This window comes from Schistocerca gregaria, chromosome 3, assembly GCF_023897955.1.
Source record: "Schistocerca gregaria isolate iqSchGreg1 chromosome 3, iqSchGreg1.2, whole genome shotgun sequence".
Taxonomy (NCBI): Eukaryota; Metazoa; Arthropoda; class Insecta; order Orthoptera; family Acrididae; genus Schistocerca; species Schistocerca gregaria.
Window position 1 is genome coordinate 605,319,511 of NC_064922.1, and position 17,519 is coordinate 605,337,029.

General features: G+C 41.7%; 1 protein-coding gene across 1 annotated transcript in view; it reads right to left on the bottom strand.

Annotated features, from left to right (window-relative positions):
- LOC126355492 (synaptic vesicular amine transporter-like) overlaps positions 1–17,519 on the bottom strand; it is a 103,808-nt gene that overhangs the window by 53,084 nt on the left and 33,205 nt on the right. The window contains exons 5-6 of the mRNA XM_050005809.1: positions 16,721–16,903; positions 2,408–2,448 (exon numbers count right to left, since the gene is read on the bottom strand). Coding sequence (XP_049861766.1) covers positions 2,408–2,448; positions 16,721–16,903 — 224 coding nt within the window. The remainder of the gene's footprint in view (positions 1–2,407; positions 2,449–16,720; positions 16,904–17,519) is intronic.

Consider the following 17,519-nt stretch of genomic DNA (forward strand, 5'->3'; position numbering starts at 1 on the left):
TTAAACTAAATTGTCTAAATCATTAATTTAGTGAGGACTTAGTAATACAGAGGGCTGTCATAATCCGATGCCTTAGGCTTTACACAAACCATGGTTATCATCTGATTATCTTAAAAGTAACAGCATAACGTATAATTACTTGAAATACGTTGTTTTCACGAAGATCGAAGTTTGAGTTGTATGAAAAAGATCGCCATCTATCTGCAAAGCCTTATAAATATATTTTTATTTTATATTTTTGTGTTTGAGTTTTAATAATGAAAGGATTAATTTTATGTAAACACCATCAATGAAATTCAACTTTTTATTAATTTTTGAAATGTATGTAAATGTTGCATTGTTTAATTAACTTGTTTTATGTTAATGTATTTTTAAACGTTTTGGCGGAAAGAGAGATGTTTGTACCTCTGGCACCTTACCGTCATGCCAGGATTGTGCGTGGGGAGGGGGGTGGAGGGGAATGGAACAACAATAAAGAAACAAATGATTTTCATTTATAATTTGGGGCCTCTGCAGCTGAATGATGTAAGAACTCCAGTAACAAAGTGAGGTGACTAAAGTGGTCGATTTCCTGAAATTACATGAATCATCTACAGTGAAAAAACTGACACATTTTAAGTATCTTAGACAAACGAAAGTAAAATAATTAGCATCCTCTGAAAGCATGATATTTACTAATTTTATTAAATTTGCACTTTATGTTCCAAGTACTTTTGCAACTTCAGAGCAATAATTTGAAACCCTCTGCTTACAATTCTGCCTATGGTGTTTCAGCCAGCCAAAAGGCAAAATTTCAGCATTGTAAATCTCCCATTGAGATGTAACGGAGACTGGAAGTATGTCGATATGAGATGACGCCTGCAATGAGGCTATTAGGAAAATGTCTTAGAATCAAGACTACTTCATATCTCAGCTTTTCACGCTCAACTTTCTGAAAATGACATATCTGTTTCGAAAGCATTTGGCATAAATTCAATGATATTACTATTGTTTCGATAGTATTTGGCAGTAAGCTAATGTTATTACTAACATGTTTAGTTTCATCAAATCCTGTAACAAAACGTTTTCTTGAACACAGGCTATTTTTTCCAAAATTTTACATTGAAATTAATTTACGTGACGTCTTAATGTTTCGGTAAATTTCAACGACGCCATTCCTATGGGCTTTTGCTGAGTTTTTAAATTAATATAAAAATCTAATGTCCCTCCATCAGGTACGATGTCGGAAAAAAAGCCTCAAAGTCCATCCATCACCGGACTAAGGTTCCACGCACAGATTGAATTCTCTGTGGTTTGTTAGTTTTTGTCAATAACTTTGAAACTCACCATGCAGCCAGTTTCAGATAATTGAGGTTATCATAAAACATTCAGTGCAAGGTAGTACGAGACACCCATGGAAGTCACACAGGAAGGTGACGTAATAATTCACGCTCCCAGCGAAATCTTCTGTCCGGCTGCTCCACCTCATCCGTACTCCACCTCATCCATACAATATTCACCAATCGCACGATCAACTTATTTTTTCAGGCCCATGAATGCCACAGAATTTATGAGGAATTTCTAACGCTTTATGGCATTTTCACCGATAAATCGAGTCAGCGGTCCTAATTCTCCATCTGTGGGACTGTTTATTTTCATAGCTATTCAAAGTCTTTACCACACACAGAGAAAATAGCAACGTGGGGAAATACTCTGTGGATGTCACTCTGGAAGGGCGAACTAATCATCGTGGACAGCCAGATTTTCTGCCTGACACATTGTACAAAATACATTTGGGTATTTTCTGGTAACTTACTAATGAAACATACGAGAATTAAATGTACGTGAAATTATCAATAGAGGTGAACAATTTATCTTTTCCACAATACATCTTACTAATTTGTTGGTATTTATTTGAGGAATAGAAGAAAATGAAAAGAGTAATGAATTTCGTCTCCTTATTAGTAATTACGCTACCGGACAATTTGTAACACAGGGTGAAAGATCAAAGGTTTTCATATTACATGCTTCATCTATGCCGAGGAACGCTTACTGAACAATTGCGGAGTTAAATGTTTTGCTGTAGTCTTTTACATGTAGGGACTAGCTACCCTTAGAAACTCTGTTGCCTTATACAGGAAATTCTCTCATTGAATAAAATAACTGGGATCGTGATTTTGCTACGCCTATCTGTATTGGCGGGTACCATGTATTATTCATACTGTATGTTCTTACAGGACAAACACTCGTCTTCTAGATGACTTATCGAAGAATTTGATGACCTCTGGAAAATGCCGCCTTATGTTCGAGATCTGAATAAAATGTAGACGATACATCCTAACAAATAAAACATTACATCTAGTAAAGTCATCATTGGTGTTACTGAAGGGAATAGAGCGCTGTTTCACTGTATATATAATTTACTCACCTCTGGAGCTACCCGGAGGTCCATATACAGCAGCTGCAACACTGTAACATCGAAAAAACTATGGGTTAGACATAGCCTATAGATTACGTTTAAAGTAATGCAGGTGTGACAGAAAAATAATGGTACGAACTGTATGCTGTTGGACCAGCTTACGAACTGAAGAACCTTGTATGACGTCATGTGCAGTCACTCTTTCTTCCGAAAGTGCTCTATTATGATGGAATTCAGCACGGCACGAGCAGTGGAAGATACGACAGTTAGAGCTAACCGTGTATGCTGGTGTGCGTTACATTTGCCTAAATGACCGTGGCAGTTCCCCTAAGGCAGTTGCGACCAGACAAGTTGCGTGGCTATCATAGGCTGTGTCCACTTCAGGCAAGCGTCACAGTACCTCGCATCACGTCACAGATTAGATACCTGTCGTTGCATCATAATCAAATCCAACTTCCCCAGTATCCTAGCTGTACCAACTACAAACCGAAAAAATTGCAAATCCCTTCACTGTTGCTGCTGTCCGTCTCTGGAAGAAGTTGCGCTGATTTCTGCCCTGTTGCTTTTAAGAAAAAGCTGAAGCACTTCCTTCTATCAACCACATAACTCTTCGCCAAAAACAGACGTACATGGCCAATGCTCCCTCTGCCAGATAGCAAGGCCAATGTTACTACCTCTTCCCACTTACGCTTCTTCGTCCTTTGCTTTTTCTTTGAGTGACGCCACCTGCTCTTAAGTTATATTCATTAACTGTATGTTATCACGCTCCTCTTTCCCTCCCTCCGCCACTCCTTTTTCTCATGCCAATTGCTGCTGGCACTCATAATTAAAACCTACCTTCCCCCAATTCCTAATTATTGTCTTACTTATCATGTATGAATGTAAACTGTGTGTACATTTTTTTATGTCCGTGCTATTCTATGTTGAGAAATAAAACTGTTTCAGCTGTAATATTCTTTAATTGTTTGGCACTCCGGGTTTCACAGCACTTATAGCTGCATCTTCAGGTGCAAACTGGAGTCAGGTCATGATATGTAGAGGATAATCATTTGCATAGGACTTACTTATTTTATGAAGCCTGAGTCTTCCTGTATATGTTATGTATATCATGCCCTGACTCCAATTTGAACCTGAAGATGCAGATGTAAGTGCTGCCAAAGAATATTACAGCTTCAGCGATTTTATTTCTCAACATGATTTATCGTGGCTTTGGTAACTGTTAAGTTTTTTGTACTATTGTAATTTTTGATTTCTAGATGTAGTATAAGATGCTGGCAATATATGTAACGTAAAATAAAATAAGCAGAATGTCTGGGTAGATGTATGACAGAGCCTCATGGCTCTAATGTTATCAGGTTAAATAAATCAATGAATAAATGAAATACATAAGCTGCTCAGGTGTCTGGCAAGCAGGGTGATGCGCTGCAGTGTTGAGACTCTGGACTCGTGGCTGGAGAACGGGGGGTTAATTTCCGTCCTGCAATCCAGATTTTCTCTGCTTTCTCCAAACCACTAAATACAACTGTCGGGAGAGTTTCATTGACTGAGGCACATTCTACTTCCTTACCTAATCCTCTTCCATCGCGGCTCGTGCAAATAACGAAATGTACGGTAGAGCACGTAGGTACTACGAATGGCGGAATACGGATGGCTGTAAACCAATAAAAACGTGTTAGACGTTTGAACCGGTTCGCCTTCAGGTTGTACAGACTCTTTATGCGACATTCACATACTTCGGGAAATTTGCAATATCTGAGTCTTCAAACGACACTTACTGCGAATGTGATAAAAAAAATTACTCTGTGTTTCATAAACGCATTCAACTACACTCTTCCATAAAAGCCCGATTAAGCAAGTTCACATGGTGAAGGGAGATAAAGTCACATAGCTGCCAATAATAATAATTCAAAGTGGCTCGAAAAAGTCACATAGCTGCCAATAAGAATAATTCAAAGTGGCTCGTAAAAGTCACATAGCTGCCAATAATAATAATTCAAAGTGGCTCGAAAGTATGGTGCATGCCTTCCAATTAGACGCTACGTCGTGGCTCTAAAACGTTTAGGAAATTGCATGAAAGTAACGATCGAAAAAAAATTTAATTAAGTAATTCTTAATCAAAAATTTCTGTGCAGGGATATGGGACAGCAACCACGGCACTTTTTGTTTATCTAAACTTACATTGTATAAAATATACACCTTATTAGGAAACTCCATGAGGGAAGGTTGAGTTAGGACAGGATCTTAGACTATAAACGTAACTTTTAGATGTCCGTTAGTTAATAGTGCACGCTTTAGTGACTGTCATGCTGTTAGATGGGAATTTGGGAATTATCAGCAGGTTATATGAAGAGTAAGCAATATACTGGAACTAACATGAGAAAGATCGGGGGAAAACGGTGACGCTGATAAATCCATTAACTTTGAAGAACTAATAAAGGTTTATTACTGACGAGCTTAATAGCTTACAGCCATAAAACCAGTCTACAGGCTACATTAAGTGGTACGCTATCTCCACAAGAAAAGTGATCGAGTTATTGGATCGTTAATTTGTTTCAATTGGAAGCTAGGCTTTCACTTTTTATGTTTGTCTTTCATTGTGATGCCCAGATAGGCCTCAGTTAGACTAGCAATAGATGTTTTGTGGAAAAAAGAAGAAGAAAATGCAGTCATGAGTTGTCTGTAAGCGTAAAACTACGTTTAAGGGATAGACAATGTAGCTGAAGTTTTTTGTGCCTTCTCAAACGTAACAGCGCTCTAAATTAGCGAAAGAGAAAGCCGAGGAAAAGACTACACAAAACAACTGGTAAAATTGCATTTCTGGAACGTTTTCCTAATATTTCTAGCTTCCTGCTATTGCGAGCAAAGCAAACATTTAATAGCTATTACATAAGAAAAATTATCTGCAGTGGAATTTGTACTGTGATAAAACTTATTTACAGATCAAAACTGTAAAGATTAGGGTCACCTCACTTCAGTTCATCACAAATAATATGCCAATAGAAGAATTTCGTTTTAAACTTTAACTGCATGTGTAATAGAGGTGTAAGCATAAGTAACGACGTCTCATGCTACCAAACCACCTGAACAAAATTCCTTGCTGCATCACTATAGGCTAAGGTCTCTATGGAAACCTCAGTTAGAAGTTGCCTTTCAGGTCTTTTTCTTCGCATATGGTCAGTACACATTTGTGTTGCTTGATTTTGCTGTCGATAGGAAACATTCTATTTTACTTCGCATTTTTGACTGACAGTCGATTTTGAAACTAACATCACAAATAGTAGCTACCTATGTATGGACATTTGGTCATATTCCCGGTTAACTATTGAACATAAACGTGCGTACGTTTGTTACTTCCTCAGTATTTTCATAAACAATAGGTAGTTGTGAACTAAGTTTCATAAATACGAGACTAACACTTTTTTGGTCACTACATTAGTTTCTTCTTACACGCAAATATTCTGGGAATTTTGTTCTTTTCTCGTCCACTCGATGACCAAACTGCATATGAAAATTCAGATGTACTTTATTTGTTTGTCCTTCCAGCTACCTCATTTTGCATTAGAAGTTTGTATTCTTCATCTACACATACATATTTATAAGTGCTGTACAAACCAGTATGAAGTGTATAGCAATTGGTACTTAGCGCATTACTCAATGTCTGGATTTCTTCCTGCTACAGTCGTTTATGGACTCTGAGAAGAATTACTGCTTCAGTGCCTCTGTAACTAGCGTAACCTTGTTTTCTACGTGAACGACGAGTCAGGGGATGTTGAATATCTCTAAATTTTTCGCTTAATACTGGTTCTCTAAATTTTCGCGGAATATTTGAGGCTACCTTCAAGTTTCTATCAGTTCATATTCTTCAACATTTCCGTGACGCTCTTCCCCATATCGAGCAAACCAGTGACCGTTCATGCCGCCGTTTTATGTAAACAGTTAATATCCCCTTTTCCGCCATGGTATGGAGTACCAAAATAGCAGCAGCAAAAGGAGGCCCGTTTCACTAAAGTCTGGAAGATTCCTTATTAACGCCAAGAGCATACAGGGAGGAGACGGTCACCTGACGCAATGTCACGGCGCCGTAAAAGAGGCATTATAATATGGGAGAGTTGAAATGAAGCTTTGGTAGCTGAGAAACTGATACTCCTAAGGTGACTTTTGGCATTTACAGGACATTTTGCTACGAGAGTGATTCGTGTGTATAACGAGTAATGGAACAGGATCGAAACGAGTGAGTACTGGACCGTACATGACACTGAGGTGACAAAAGCCGTAGGATAGCGACACGCACATATACAGATCCCGGTAGTGTCGGCATCGCATTGAAGGAGCTGTCATTTGTACCCAGGTGATTCATGGGAAAAGTTTGCCGACATTATTATTGCCTCACGACGTGAATTAACAGACTTTGAACGCGGGATGGTAGTTGGAGCTAGACGCATGGAGCATTCCTTTCCGGAAATCGTTAGGGAATTCAATATTCCGTGACCCACAGGGTCAAGACTGTGCTGAGAATACCACATTTCAGGCATTACCACTCGCCATGGATAATGCAGCGGCTGACGGTCTTCACTTAACGACGGAGAGCAGCGGCGTTTGCGTAAGTTGTCAGAGCTAAAAGACAGGCAACACTGTGGAAAATAAGCACGGAGATCAATATGGGATGTACGACGAACGTGCCCGTTAGTACGGTGCTACGAATTTGGCGTTAATGGACTATGGCAGCAGACGACCGACTCGAGTGCCTTTGGTAGTTGCATGGCATCGTCTACAGCGCCTCTCCTCTACTCATCACCATATTAATTCTAGATGACTGGAAAAGCGTGGCGTGGTCAGGTAAGTCCCGATTTCAGGTGGCAAGAGCTGATGGTAGGGTGGTGCAGACACCTCGAAGCGATGGACCCAGGTTGTCAACAAGCCACTGTGAAAGCTGGTACTGGCTTCATAATGGCGTCGTCTGTGTTTATATTAAATGAACTGGGCCCTCTGGTCCAAGTGAGCAAATCATTGTGAAACGTCCCCTTAGAACAATATGTACACGACTGTGCTTAAGCTGACACACAATATTTTTTAGCGCAACGCAATCTGACTTCCAAAAATCCCTACGAAAGAATGGCCCTGACTAACATTAACCTATGCGTTTCGCAAATCACTTACCTCACAAAAATCTTCGTTACTCAAGCTACTGTAATACAGCGAGCGCCACTACTGCCAGCTAAATAAAAGATTCTAACTACGGAAGGCACTAACTACTGATAGGTATAGTTAGCAAATGAAAGATTTTAATAGAGAACAAACAGTGTATTTACCTTAATAGTCAAAATATATATGATAGTTCATGACATCCAGTCTTACAAATTACAAAACTCCGCCATCTCTCTCCCCACGTCCATCGCTGCTGCCGGCTCACCTCCAACTGCGCAACGCTACGCGCTGTTAGCATCCAGCTGCCGCAGCTCAACACTACAATGGCAGACAACAATGCAAACTAAACACAGACTGCGCACAGCACAGCCAGTGATTTTCATACAGAGCGCTACATGGCGGCGGCGTTACCAATTAAAAAACCTAAACACCCTACTTACAATTGACTGCAAATGGTTATGGTCGGCACTTGGAGACCGTTTTCAGCCGTTCATGAACTTCATGTTTCGAAACAATGATGAAATTTTTAAAAATGACAGTCGCCATGTCACCAAGTCACAATTGCTCGCAATTGGTTTGAAGAACATTGTGAACAACACGAGCGAATGATTTGGCCACAGAGATCGCCCAACATCAATCCCATCTAACATTTAGGGACAGAATCGAGAGGTCAATTGGTGGACAAAATCCTGCACCGACGGCACTTTCGCATGCTGTAGAGGCAGCATGGCTCAATATTTCTGCAGGGGACTTCGAACGACTTGAGTCCTCGCCTTTGGCTGACGGTCTTCACTTTTTCTTTTTAGCAAAAGTGACAAAAAGCAGATTTCAGAGTAACTGACTCCTCAACACAAAAGTCTTCTCTCAAGTGCAGATAGTGTTGAGGATCAGTGGACAAAGTTCAAAACCATGGTACAATATGCGTTAGATGAGTATGTGCCAAGCAAGATCGTAAGAGATGGAAAAGAGCCACCGTGGTACAACAACCGAGTTAGAAAACTGCTGCGGAAGGAAAGGGAACTTCACAGCAAACATAAACATAGCCAAAGCCTTGCAGACAAACAAAAACTACGCTAAGCGAAATGTAGTGTAAGGAGGGTTATGCGAGAGGCGTTCAATGAATTCGAAAGTAAAGTTCTATGTACTGACTTGGCAGAAAATCCTAAGAAATTTTGGTCTTATGTCAAAGCGGTAGGTGGATCAACACAAAATGTCCAGACTCTCTGTGACCAAAATGGTACTGAAACAGATGATGACAGATTAAAGGCCGAAATACTAAATGTCTTTTTCCAAAGCTCTTTCACAGAGGAAGACTGCACTATAGTTCCTTCTTTAGATTGTCGCACAGATGATAAAATGTTACATATCGAAATAGATGATAGAGAGATAGAAAAACAATTAAAATAGCTCAAAAAGGGAAGGGCGCTGGACCTGATGGAATACCAGTTCGATTTTACACAGAGTACGCGAAGGAACTTGCCCCCCTTTTTGCAGCGGTGTACCGTAGGTCTCTAGAAGAGCGAAGCGTTCCGAAGGATTGGAAAAGGGCACAGGTCGTCCCCGTCTTCAAGAAGGGACGTCGAACAGATGTGCAGAACTATAGACCTACATCTCTAACGTCGATCAGTTGTAGAATTTTGGAACACGTATTATGTTCGAGTATAATGACTTTTCTGGAGACTAGAAATCTACTCTGTACGAATCAACATGGGTTTCGAAAAAGACGATTGTGTGAAACCCAGCTCGCGCTATTCGTCCACGAGACTCAGAGGGCCATAGACACGGGTTCACAGATAGATGCCGTGTTTCTTGACTTCTGCAAGGCGTTCGATACAGTTCCCCACAGTCGTTTAATGAACAAAGTAAGAGCATATGGACTATCAGACCAATTGTGTGATTGAATTGAAGAGTTCCTAGATAACAGAACGCAGCATGTCATTCTCAATGGAGAGAAGTCTTCCGAAGTAAGAGTGATTTCAGGTGCGCCGCAGGGGAGTGTCGTAGGACCGTTGCTGTTAACAATATACATAAATTCCCTTGTGGATGACATCGGAAGTTCACTGAGGCTTTTTGCAGATGGTGCTTTGGTGTATCGAGAGGATGTAACAATGGAAAATTGTACTGAAATGCAGGAGGATCTGCAGCGAATTGACGCATGGTGCACGGAATGGCAATTGAATCTCAATGTAGAGAAGTGTAATGTGCTGCGAATACATAGAAAGATAGATCCCTTATCACTTAGCTACAAAATGGCAGGTCAGCAACTGGAAGCAGTTAATTCCATAAATTATCTGGGAGTACGCATTAGGAGTGATTTAAAATGGAATTATCTTATAAAATTGATCGTCGGTAAAGCAGATGCCAGACTGAGATTCATTGGAAGAATCCTAAGGAAATGCAATCCGACAACAAAGGAAGTAGGTTACAGTACGCTTGTTCGCCCGCTGCTTGAATATTGCTCAGCATTGTGGGACCCGCACCAGATAGGATTCATAGAAGAGATAGAGAAGATCCAACGGAGAGCAGCGCGCTTCGCTACAGGATCATTTAGTAATCGCGAAAGCGTTACGGAGTTGATAGATAAACTCCAGTGGAAGGCTCTGCAGGAGAGACGCTCAGTAGCTGGGTACGGGCTTTTGTTGAAGTTTCGAGAACATACCTTCACCGAAGAGTCAAGCAGTATATTGCTCCCTCCTACGTATATCTCGCGAAGAGACCATGAGGATAAAATCAGAGAGATAAGAGCCCACAGAGAGGCATACCGACAATCCTTCTTTCTACGAACAATACGAAACTGGAATAGAAGGGAGAACCGATAGAGGTACTCAAGGTACCCTCCGCCACACACCGTCAGGTGGCTTGCGGAGTATGGATGTAGATGTAGATGTCGCGTTGCTGCACTACGCTGGGTGAAAGGAGGCCCAGCCCGATATTAGGAAGTATCACATTATTTCCACCTTGTGAAGTCATATGACCAATGAAGATTTAAATGAAAAAATCATCTATTAATTCTTACTATCCAGAACTTGTTTCTGGAGCTGTTCTTTAAACAGAAAATTGATGTCTCGGTAATGTTGTATAATTCAGTACAAAATGTTGTGTCGTCCGCAATTATAATCGCTCGCAGGAACACCACATGTTACAAATGGCATTTCGTTAGCTTTCATTTAGGGGCACCTTAACCAGAATGTTTTACTTTATGGTGATAATTTTCAGGGTAATGTCTATCTTCCTCTGATTAAAGTGCCAGTGTGAGAAACCTGCCATGGACGCTGGCCATATTAGTCAAAGGTAGAATAACATTTGTTTCTGGTGATTCTTCCCCTACGTAAGGGCTTGGATCGTGAAGTGACATAATGAAGCAGGGAGGCAGGCTCGTTTAGGCTCTCAGTTACAAGAGCCTAGGGAAATGCAGGAACTACACAGCAAAGTAAACTCATCCGCAGTAATTTTTTGCTGCGAATCTTACGTATACCTGAAGTGCTTGTAGTCCCATAGTGACTCCGGCAACTCCATGGATATGTATGAAAGCCAGATGGAATTGGGTTCTTAGCTACAGAGTATTACTTTGCCTTTGAAAAATAATATTTCTGCTTTCTGGAGCATGGAAATTTACCTTTGAGGACCTTGCATTTAAGCGGAGCAGACGGGAGCTTAGTAAACAACGGGAGCTAGGTTTTACATATTTTGTGAATCAATCAAAAGAGCAAGAAGACAGGACGCAGGAAAATGTGTTGACTGCGGGCAGTCAGAGATAGCCTGGTGATGCCGGCACGAGGATGGCCAGCGAGTGCGGAATGCTGCAAGAGACCATGGAGTGTAAGTGATGGATGAAGGAAGAAGTTGGTAGCTCTACCTGGAGCGGCGGGAAGCGGATAGGCACAGACTTCCCAGCACGAGGTGACGCCGAAGGGAACTAAGAACTGTTTAGTTATGGGTAGGAGGAAGGAATTCTCTTTGTTAGCAGTTTCGAGGACATGTAGTTTTCTGTTAGAGCAGCTAGCTTCCAAGAGGTACTATGAGTTTCTAAGGCTTTTACTGAGATTCTCTAAGACTTTTCACTTCAAGCTGAGTGAAGATTTGGAGACGGGAATTATTAGAGATAAATACAGGACATCCACTTTCATTTTATAATGTCATGTCCTTAGTAGTTTTTTTCCTCTTTTAAGTGTTTTCGGGTATTTTTTGTTGTCACTGTATTTCCGGTGTGCACCATAACCTTTGTGTGTGGTAGATGTAAGTTTCCAGTCTTCTAGCGCTGGTATACATGCAGTTTACCGATCCTATGAATGGACCTCGAAGGGCGTCAGAGGGGCCTGACGATTCATATTCAGAAAATTATCGTTGTGCACGGAGTGAACATTTTATAGTGAGGCTAGCGACCCAATTACTTTCAGTTAGATGTATTGGTGAGTGGTTTTGGAGGCAAATGAACGTTGACACCTGTATTTAGGTGGCTAAATAAATGGGTGGTACTTCAGATTTGTAACACTTCATACTTAGGACATTACTTCTATTTTCTTTTGTAGTGTTATTTTCTGTTTGTAAATTAATTCATTTTTCAATGCTTTTTTTAGCCAATGCTAATTAATTTGAATATTGTGAGATTTTATCCTTGCTAAATACTGAAACAATTTTGTGAATATTATAAGCAGACACACTGGCAATGTCAGGAAATTTGCGCTGTGTAGAATCAAAAGATATTACCTGAATGATATTAACTTCTGTACTGCACGGCGGTACGGGTAAAAGAGTCGGAAGTTAACGGTGAAAGAGATCAGACGTGCAATAAGAGTCCACACAGGATATGGTGGCCGATACGCAGTGACCAGTTTTTGTCCGTAACGCTGGGCGAGTTCATTCGTTTGTTCAGAAGGGGAGACCAGCAACCTCTGCCACCTAGCAGTTGGGCAGCGATAACAGAACCATGGCGCCCCGCCTGCAACTTTGTCAAACGATTTTACAGAAACTGTTCTTTAAACGAATTTCAGTTTTGCTTTACTTATAGCTTCATATGCCAGCTTCGTGATGAAGAGCCCATCATTTTGTTAGTGGTCACTGTTATTGTGATATTTATGTGGAAGTAAGACTCTGCGCAAAATCCGAAAATGTTTGCAATACACGAGTTATTTATGCTTTTGTGTTTGGTGCATAGTACATAATATGTTGCTGTGTATGAAATTTAGCTGACATACAAAATTTTCCTTTAGGCTTGAATGGAGGGCTATCTGTCACCAATATTGAGAAAACTGATCTGACGTAGCACACTCATTTGTGATCGCACCGCACCAGCAATAAAGCCAGGGTGAGATGTCCACGACATTCATAAAGTGTTTGAAATATCAAAACAGGATTTTGGCAAATGATAGAAGAGGAGAGTGTTTTTCCATATGGTTTTTACGTAAAACTTCATTATCTATCGTGTTATCTACTGACTACTCACATTTTTCATGACAGATTGTAATTTTTAAGAGCCATCGACTGATGGTGAAACAAGAAATGCTATGGGCATTGTAACAAAGTAAGTGAAGACATTACACTTTTATCTTGTACCAAGGATGTTTTTTTCATGAGATACTAACCGTACTTTTCCTCAGTTCCTCACATAATTGACTTAATAAACCACAGTTTCAGAATTCTCTTGCAATTGACTCAGCACAGTGTGTTATTGAGGCGAGCCCGTGTAAACCTTGCCGTGTTGTGGCAGAAGAAGCAAATTTTAACATGGCAACAAGAGGAACCTCTCTGAAAGTTACAAATGGCTAACAAGCCAGGCGAAAATAAATCGCTGCATTTTCGACGGAATTCTTTCTAGATTATAACGAAAGCAGAGATGACAGATCTTTCTGAATGGTCACCATGGTTGTGTTGACATGGAAGGGCTCCACTTAATACTTACAAAAAATGTGAGAATAGGCTTTACTTTAGGATGGCATTTCCCCTCCATTGCTCAGCATCTCCCCTACAGCACCTGTCCACAGCCCCGACCACTTCTCCTCTCCCCACACCTTCCCTGCTGACTATGTGTCTACTGGCCATCGTATTCTGCACAGGCCGTTAGAAAATGTGCAAATGTGTAGGCAGTGTGGTGACAAAATATATGCCAAGGCATTGCGGACATTACGAGCAGGCAGTAGTATGGGCCATAGTAGGATGTTTAGTCACGGAGAAGTTTCAAGATGTCTGTTGAGAGAAAAGTATTTTCTGGAGAAATATATAAAAATTTGCTCATAACTGCCTTTTCTTAATAATCGTTGCAGTGAAACCATTATGTTGCGCGACATCAGCTCCATCTCAAGGTAAAACTGTTTCACTTCATTGTGTTAATGATTTTCCTATATATTTGGTACGAACAGGTAGACTCCTTTTCCTTATCGCTACACTAACCAAGTGGAATGTTATTGAGTAAGAAACTGTGATACGAAAATCTAGAAAGTGGCACAGATTGATACTTAAATTTTGCTGTTCCAATGAAAAGGTCAGTTTTATTAGTTAATTGAAAGTAGTAGTTCAGTTGCGTAATTGAACCACATTCATTGTCTTTTTGTGAGGGAAGTACCTTAAATATGAAAAGGAATTATCCTATCAAATAAAAAGTTTATATTATTAAGATTTACTTAATTATATGTATTTCTTGATGTGTTGAGTTGTTTTTTGCTTTTGTGTTTTCAGCATTGCCTTGTTTGATTGTTACTAAATGTGACATCATTTGAACTTCCCTGTATGTTTTCCGGGAGTGACATGATCTTTGAACATAGTGGTTAACAAAACATATTGACTGGGAACATTTAATCAGGTAACCTTTCTCACTCAGTACTGGATTACACGTGACGATTATTATATCAGTTTGAATTTTCAGATGGGCTCTCACACCTGATTGATCATTGTCACCAAAGTATGGTTTATTACTTCTTATGTAATTTAAACTTAACACAGTTTCAGAATCTTTCATAGTCCATAGTCGGATTGGCAATTGTGTTGCTTAATTTAATAATTACAGAAAAAGAGTGCTACAAATGTATGCAATTTAACCTGGGTAACTATCGTCGCAACGCCAGAGTGTTTGCATTTTAGAGATACAAACCGCTGTATGGTTACTGAAAACGACGTGATATACCACTTATTAAGACAATTACGGAAGAATCTCGCCAACTGCACTAGGTAAGAACCGGAATAATGTGTCCCGAATGTGTTGTGTACTGGTGACATAGTCTGTGTATTTATTACCGCAATTAAAAAATATGATGTGTTCGTCAGTTATACACTGGGGTGATAAAAGTGATGGAATATCTCCTAATGCGTCATCGGATCTCCTTTTGCCCGGTGTAGTGCGTCAACAAAACGTGGGAGGAACTGAAAAGGTCGTTGGAAGTTCCCTGCAGAAATATTAAGCCATGCTGTCTCTATAGCCGTTTATAGTTGCGAAAGTATTGTCGACACAGGATTTTGTGCACAAACTGACTTCTATATTATGTCCCACATATTTTGAATGGGTACATCTCGGGGGAATTGGACGCCAAACCACTCGCTTGAATTGTCCAGAATGTTCCTCAAACCAATCGCGAAGAATGGTAGCTGGGTGACGTAGTGCATTGTCATTTATAAAATTTCGTCGTTGTTTCGAAACATGAAATACGCGAATGGCTGCAGATGGTCTCCAAGTGGCCGAACATGACCGAGGACGCAGTCCATTCCACGTAAACACAGTACATACCACTGCGGAGCCACCATCAGCTTGCACAGTGCTTTGCTGATAACTTGGGTCCAAGGCTCCGTGTGGCCTATTATCATGTGTCGCTGGAGCTCTTACCAACTGAAATCGGTACTCCTCCTACCAGGCCACGGTTTCCCAGTCTTCTAGGAGCCAACCGATATGGTCAGGAGCCCTGGAGAAGCCCTGTAGGCCATGTCGTGCTCTTAGCAAAGGCACTCGCGTCTGTCGTCTGCTGCCAAGGCCCGTTAACGCCAAATTCTTTGCTCTTTCCTAACGGACACGTTCGTCGTACGTCCCACATTGCTTTCTGCGGTTATTTCACGCAGTGTTGCTTGTCAGTTAGCACTGACAAGTCTTCGCAAACGCCGCTGGTCTGAGTCGCTAAGTGAAGGCCGTCGGCCACTGCGTTGTTCGTGGTGAAAGGTAATGCCTGAAATTTGGTATTGTCAGCACACACTTGACGCTGTGGGTCTCCGGATATTGAATTCCCTAACGATTTCCGAAACGGAACTCTATAACTCCCATTGAAAGCCTTAATTTCCGTCGTGCGGCCATAATCGCTTCACGTGAATCTCCTGGTGCAAATGACATCTCCGCCAATGCAACGCCTTTTTGTAGCTTGTGGAAACGATACTACCTGTGGCGTCGATAGTTACGATGTCACAACGTAGGTGCACGCTCTCGTAAGTTGACACTAAGAGAGAAGACTAACTACGTTGACCACAGCGCCCTCTGGCCGACGCCGTGAGCTCAGAGATTTCCGTCTTGATTTCTGCCCATTCAAGAGCAAACGGCCTGGAAAAATCGCTTCGATTACCGAGTGGGCTAGCTTGCTATTGAGACTTTGAGTAGACATGGATTACTGCTTCACACCTACGTGCTCATCCTAGCCAATGTTATATATGCATTATTTACTTGTGTTTTTGACTTTAGTAAAAGTGGTAACGTTACATGCAGTACCGAAGTGCTTCACCTCTCCTGCTGCTACTCGCTTCCTTCACTCTCGGTCTATATTACAGAAGCAGTTCACAGGACCAGACCCACGCGCCACCTATCCAGGTGGGATTCAAAACTACCGGTACCTGTATATGTGCCTATCAGTACCTCGTGACGTTTTTTCATCTCAGTGTAATGCCTTGTGCCCGTCTCAGAGGTCGCTATATCTTCCCCTGAAGTCCTAGTAACGAATCTGCCGCCTATCACGAGGAGCATCTGCCTAAATCGCAGGCTTTCCCTTGAGTCTGCACTCAGCTAGCTAAGAGATGCACTTTTCGTAGCACGTTTATGGCTTGAGGTCAGAAGTGGCAAAGTTACACTTCTAGCGTGATCACCTCTCAGCGCCGCTAAGACTGCCTGAGAGCCTGACAAACTAATCCGACCGCTCCCAACTGCACAGTGAATAAATTTCGGTGTGGTCCACGGCAAATAGGCTACACTTGCTCCTCTTGAAGAGGCTGACTCACCGATGTCGACGATGACGAGCGCGGAGACGCAGAGGAAGGGCGCCGGCTTGCCGACGAAGGCGTAGAGCAGGCCGCCCAGCGGGTATCCCAGCAGCACGCCCAGCGCCACGCTGCCCAGCACGGAGCACAGCAGCCGGCTGCGGCGCGCGTCCTCCCGCTGCAGCGCCGCCACCACGCACAGCCCTGCACGGCAGGCGAGAACCAGAAGCGACACCACTGACGAGTACAGTCTCACTGCTGAGGCCCCTGTGCGCAACCGCCACAATGTACTTTGCTAGCTGATCTGTTCCTGGGCTTTCTTGTTATCTGCTGCACCTCTACAGAAAATAGTGTCGTGTAACTGCAGCAGAGCTATACCTGATACAGGATACAGTTTGTTAGACAAACATATTTTACTTAATGCGTAAAGAAGCACGATTTGTGGATTAGCGTTCCTCCTAATTCTTATGCAACTTTCTCAAGCAAATTTAGGAATAGTATTCGTTAAGGTAAAACAAGAAGAGACTCTATTACAGGCTTCCACAATCCACACACTCTCACTTTCATGATTCTCTATCGCGGTATCCTTCCTCTGGACAGCTTTGTAGGACATCTCGACCGCTCTCCAGTTAGTCTACACTGGGAGTTCACAGTTCATTGTTCCCTGGGCTTAAGGTCGACTACTAGGTGCTCTGTCAATCAGAATTCCATTAGCTGAGCACGTAGTACACCTTCCCACTCGTGATACACGAATCTGAGACCACTGCCTCGTATGCCACGTCCAGATCTCCGATTCCTCGCGAGTGCACCAACGATATAC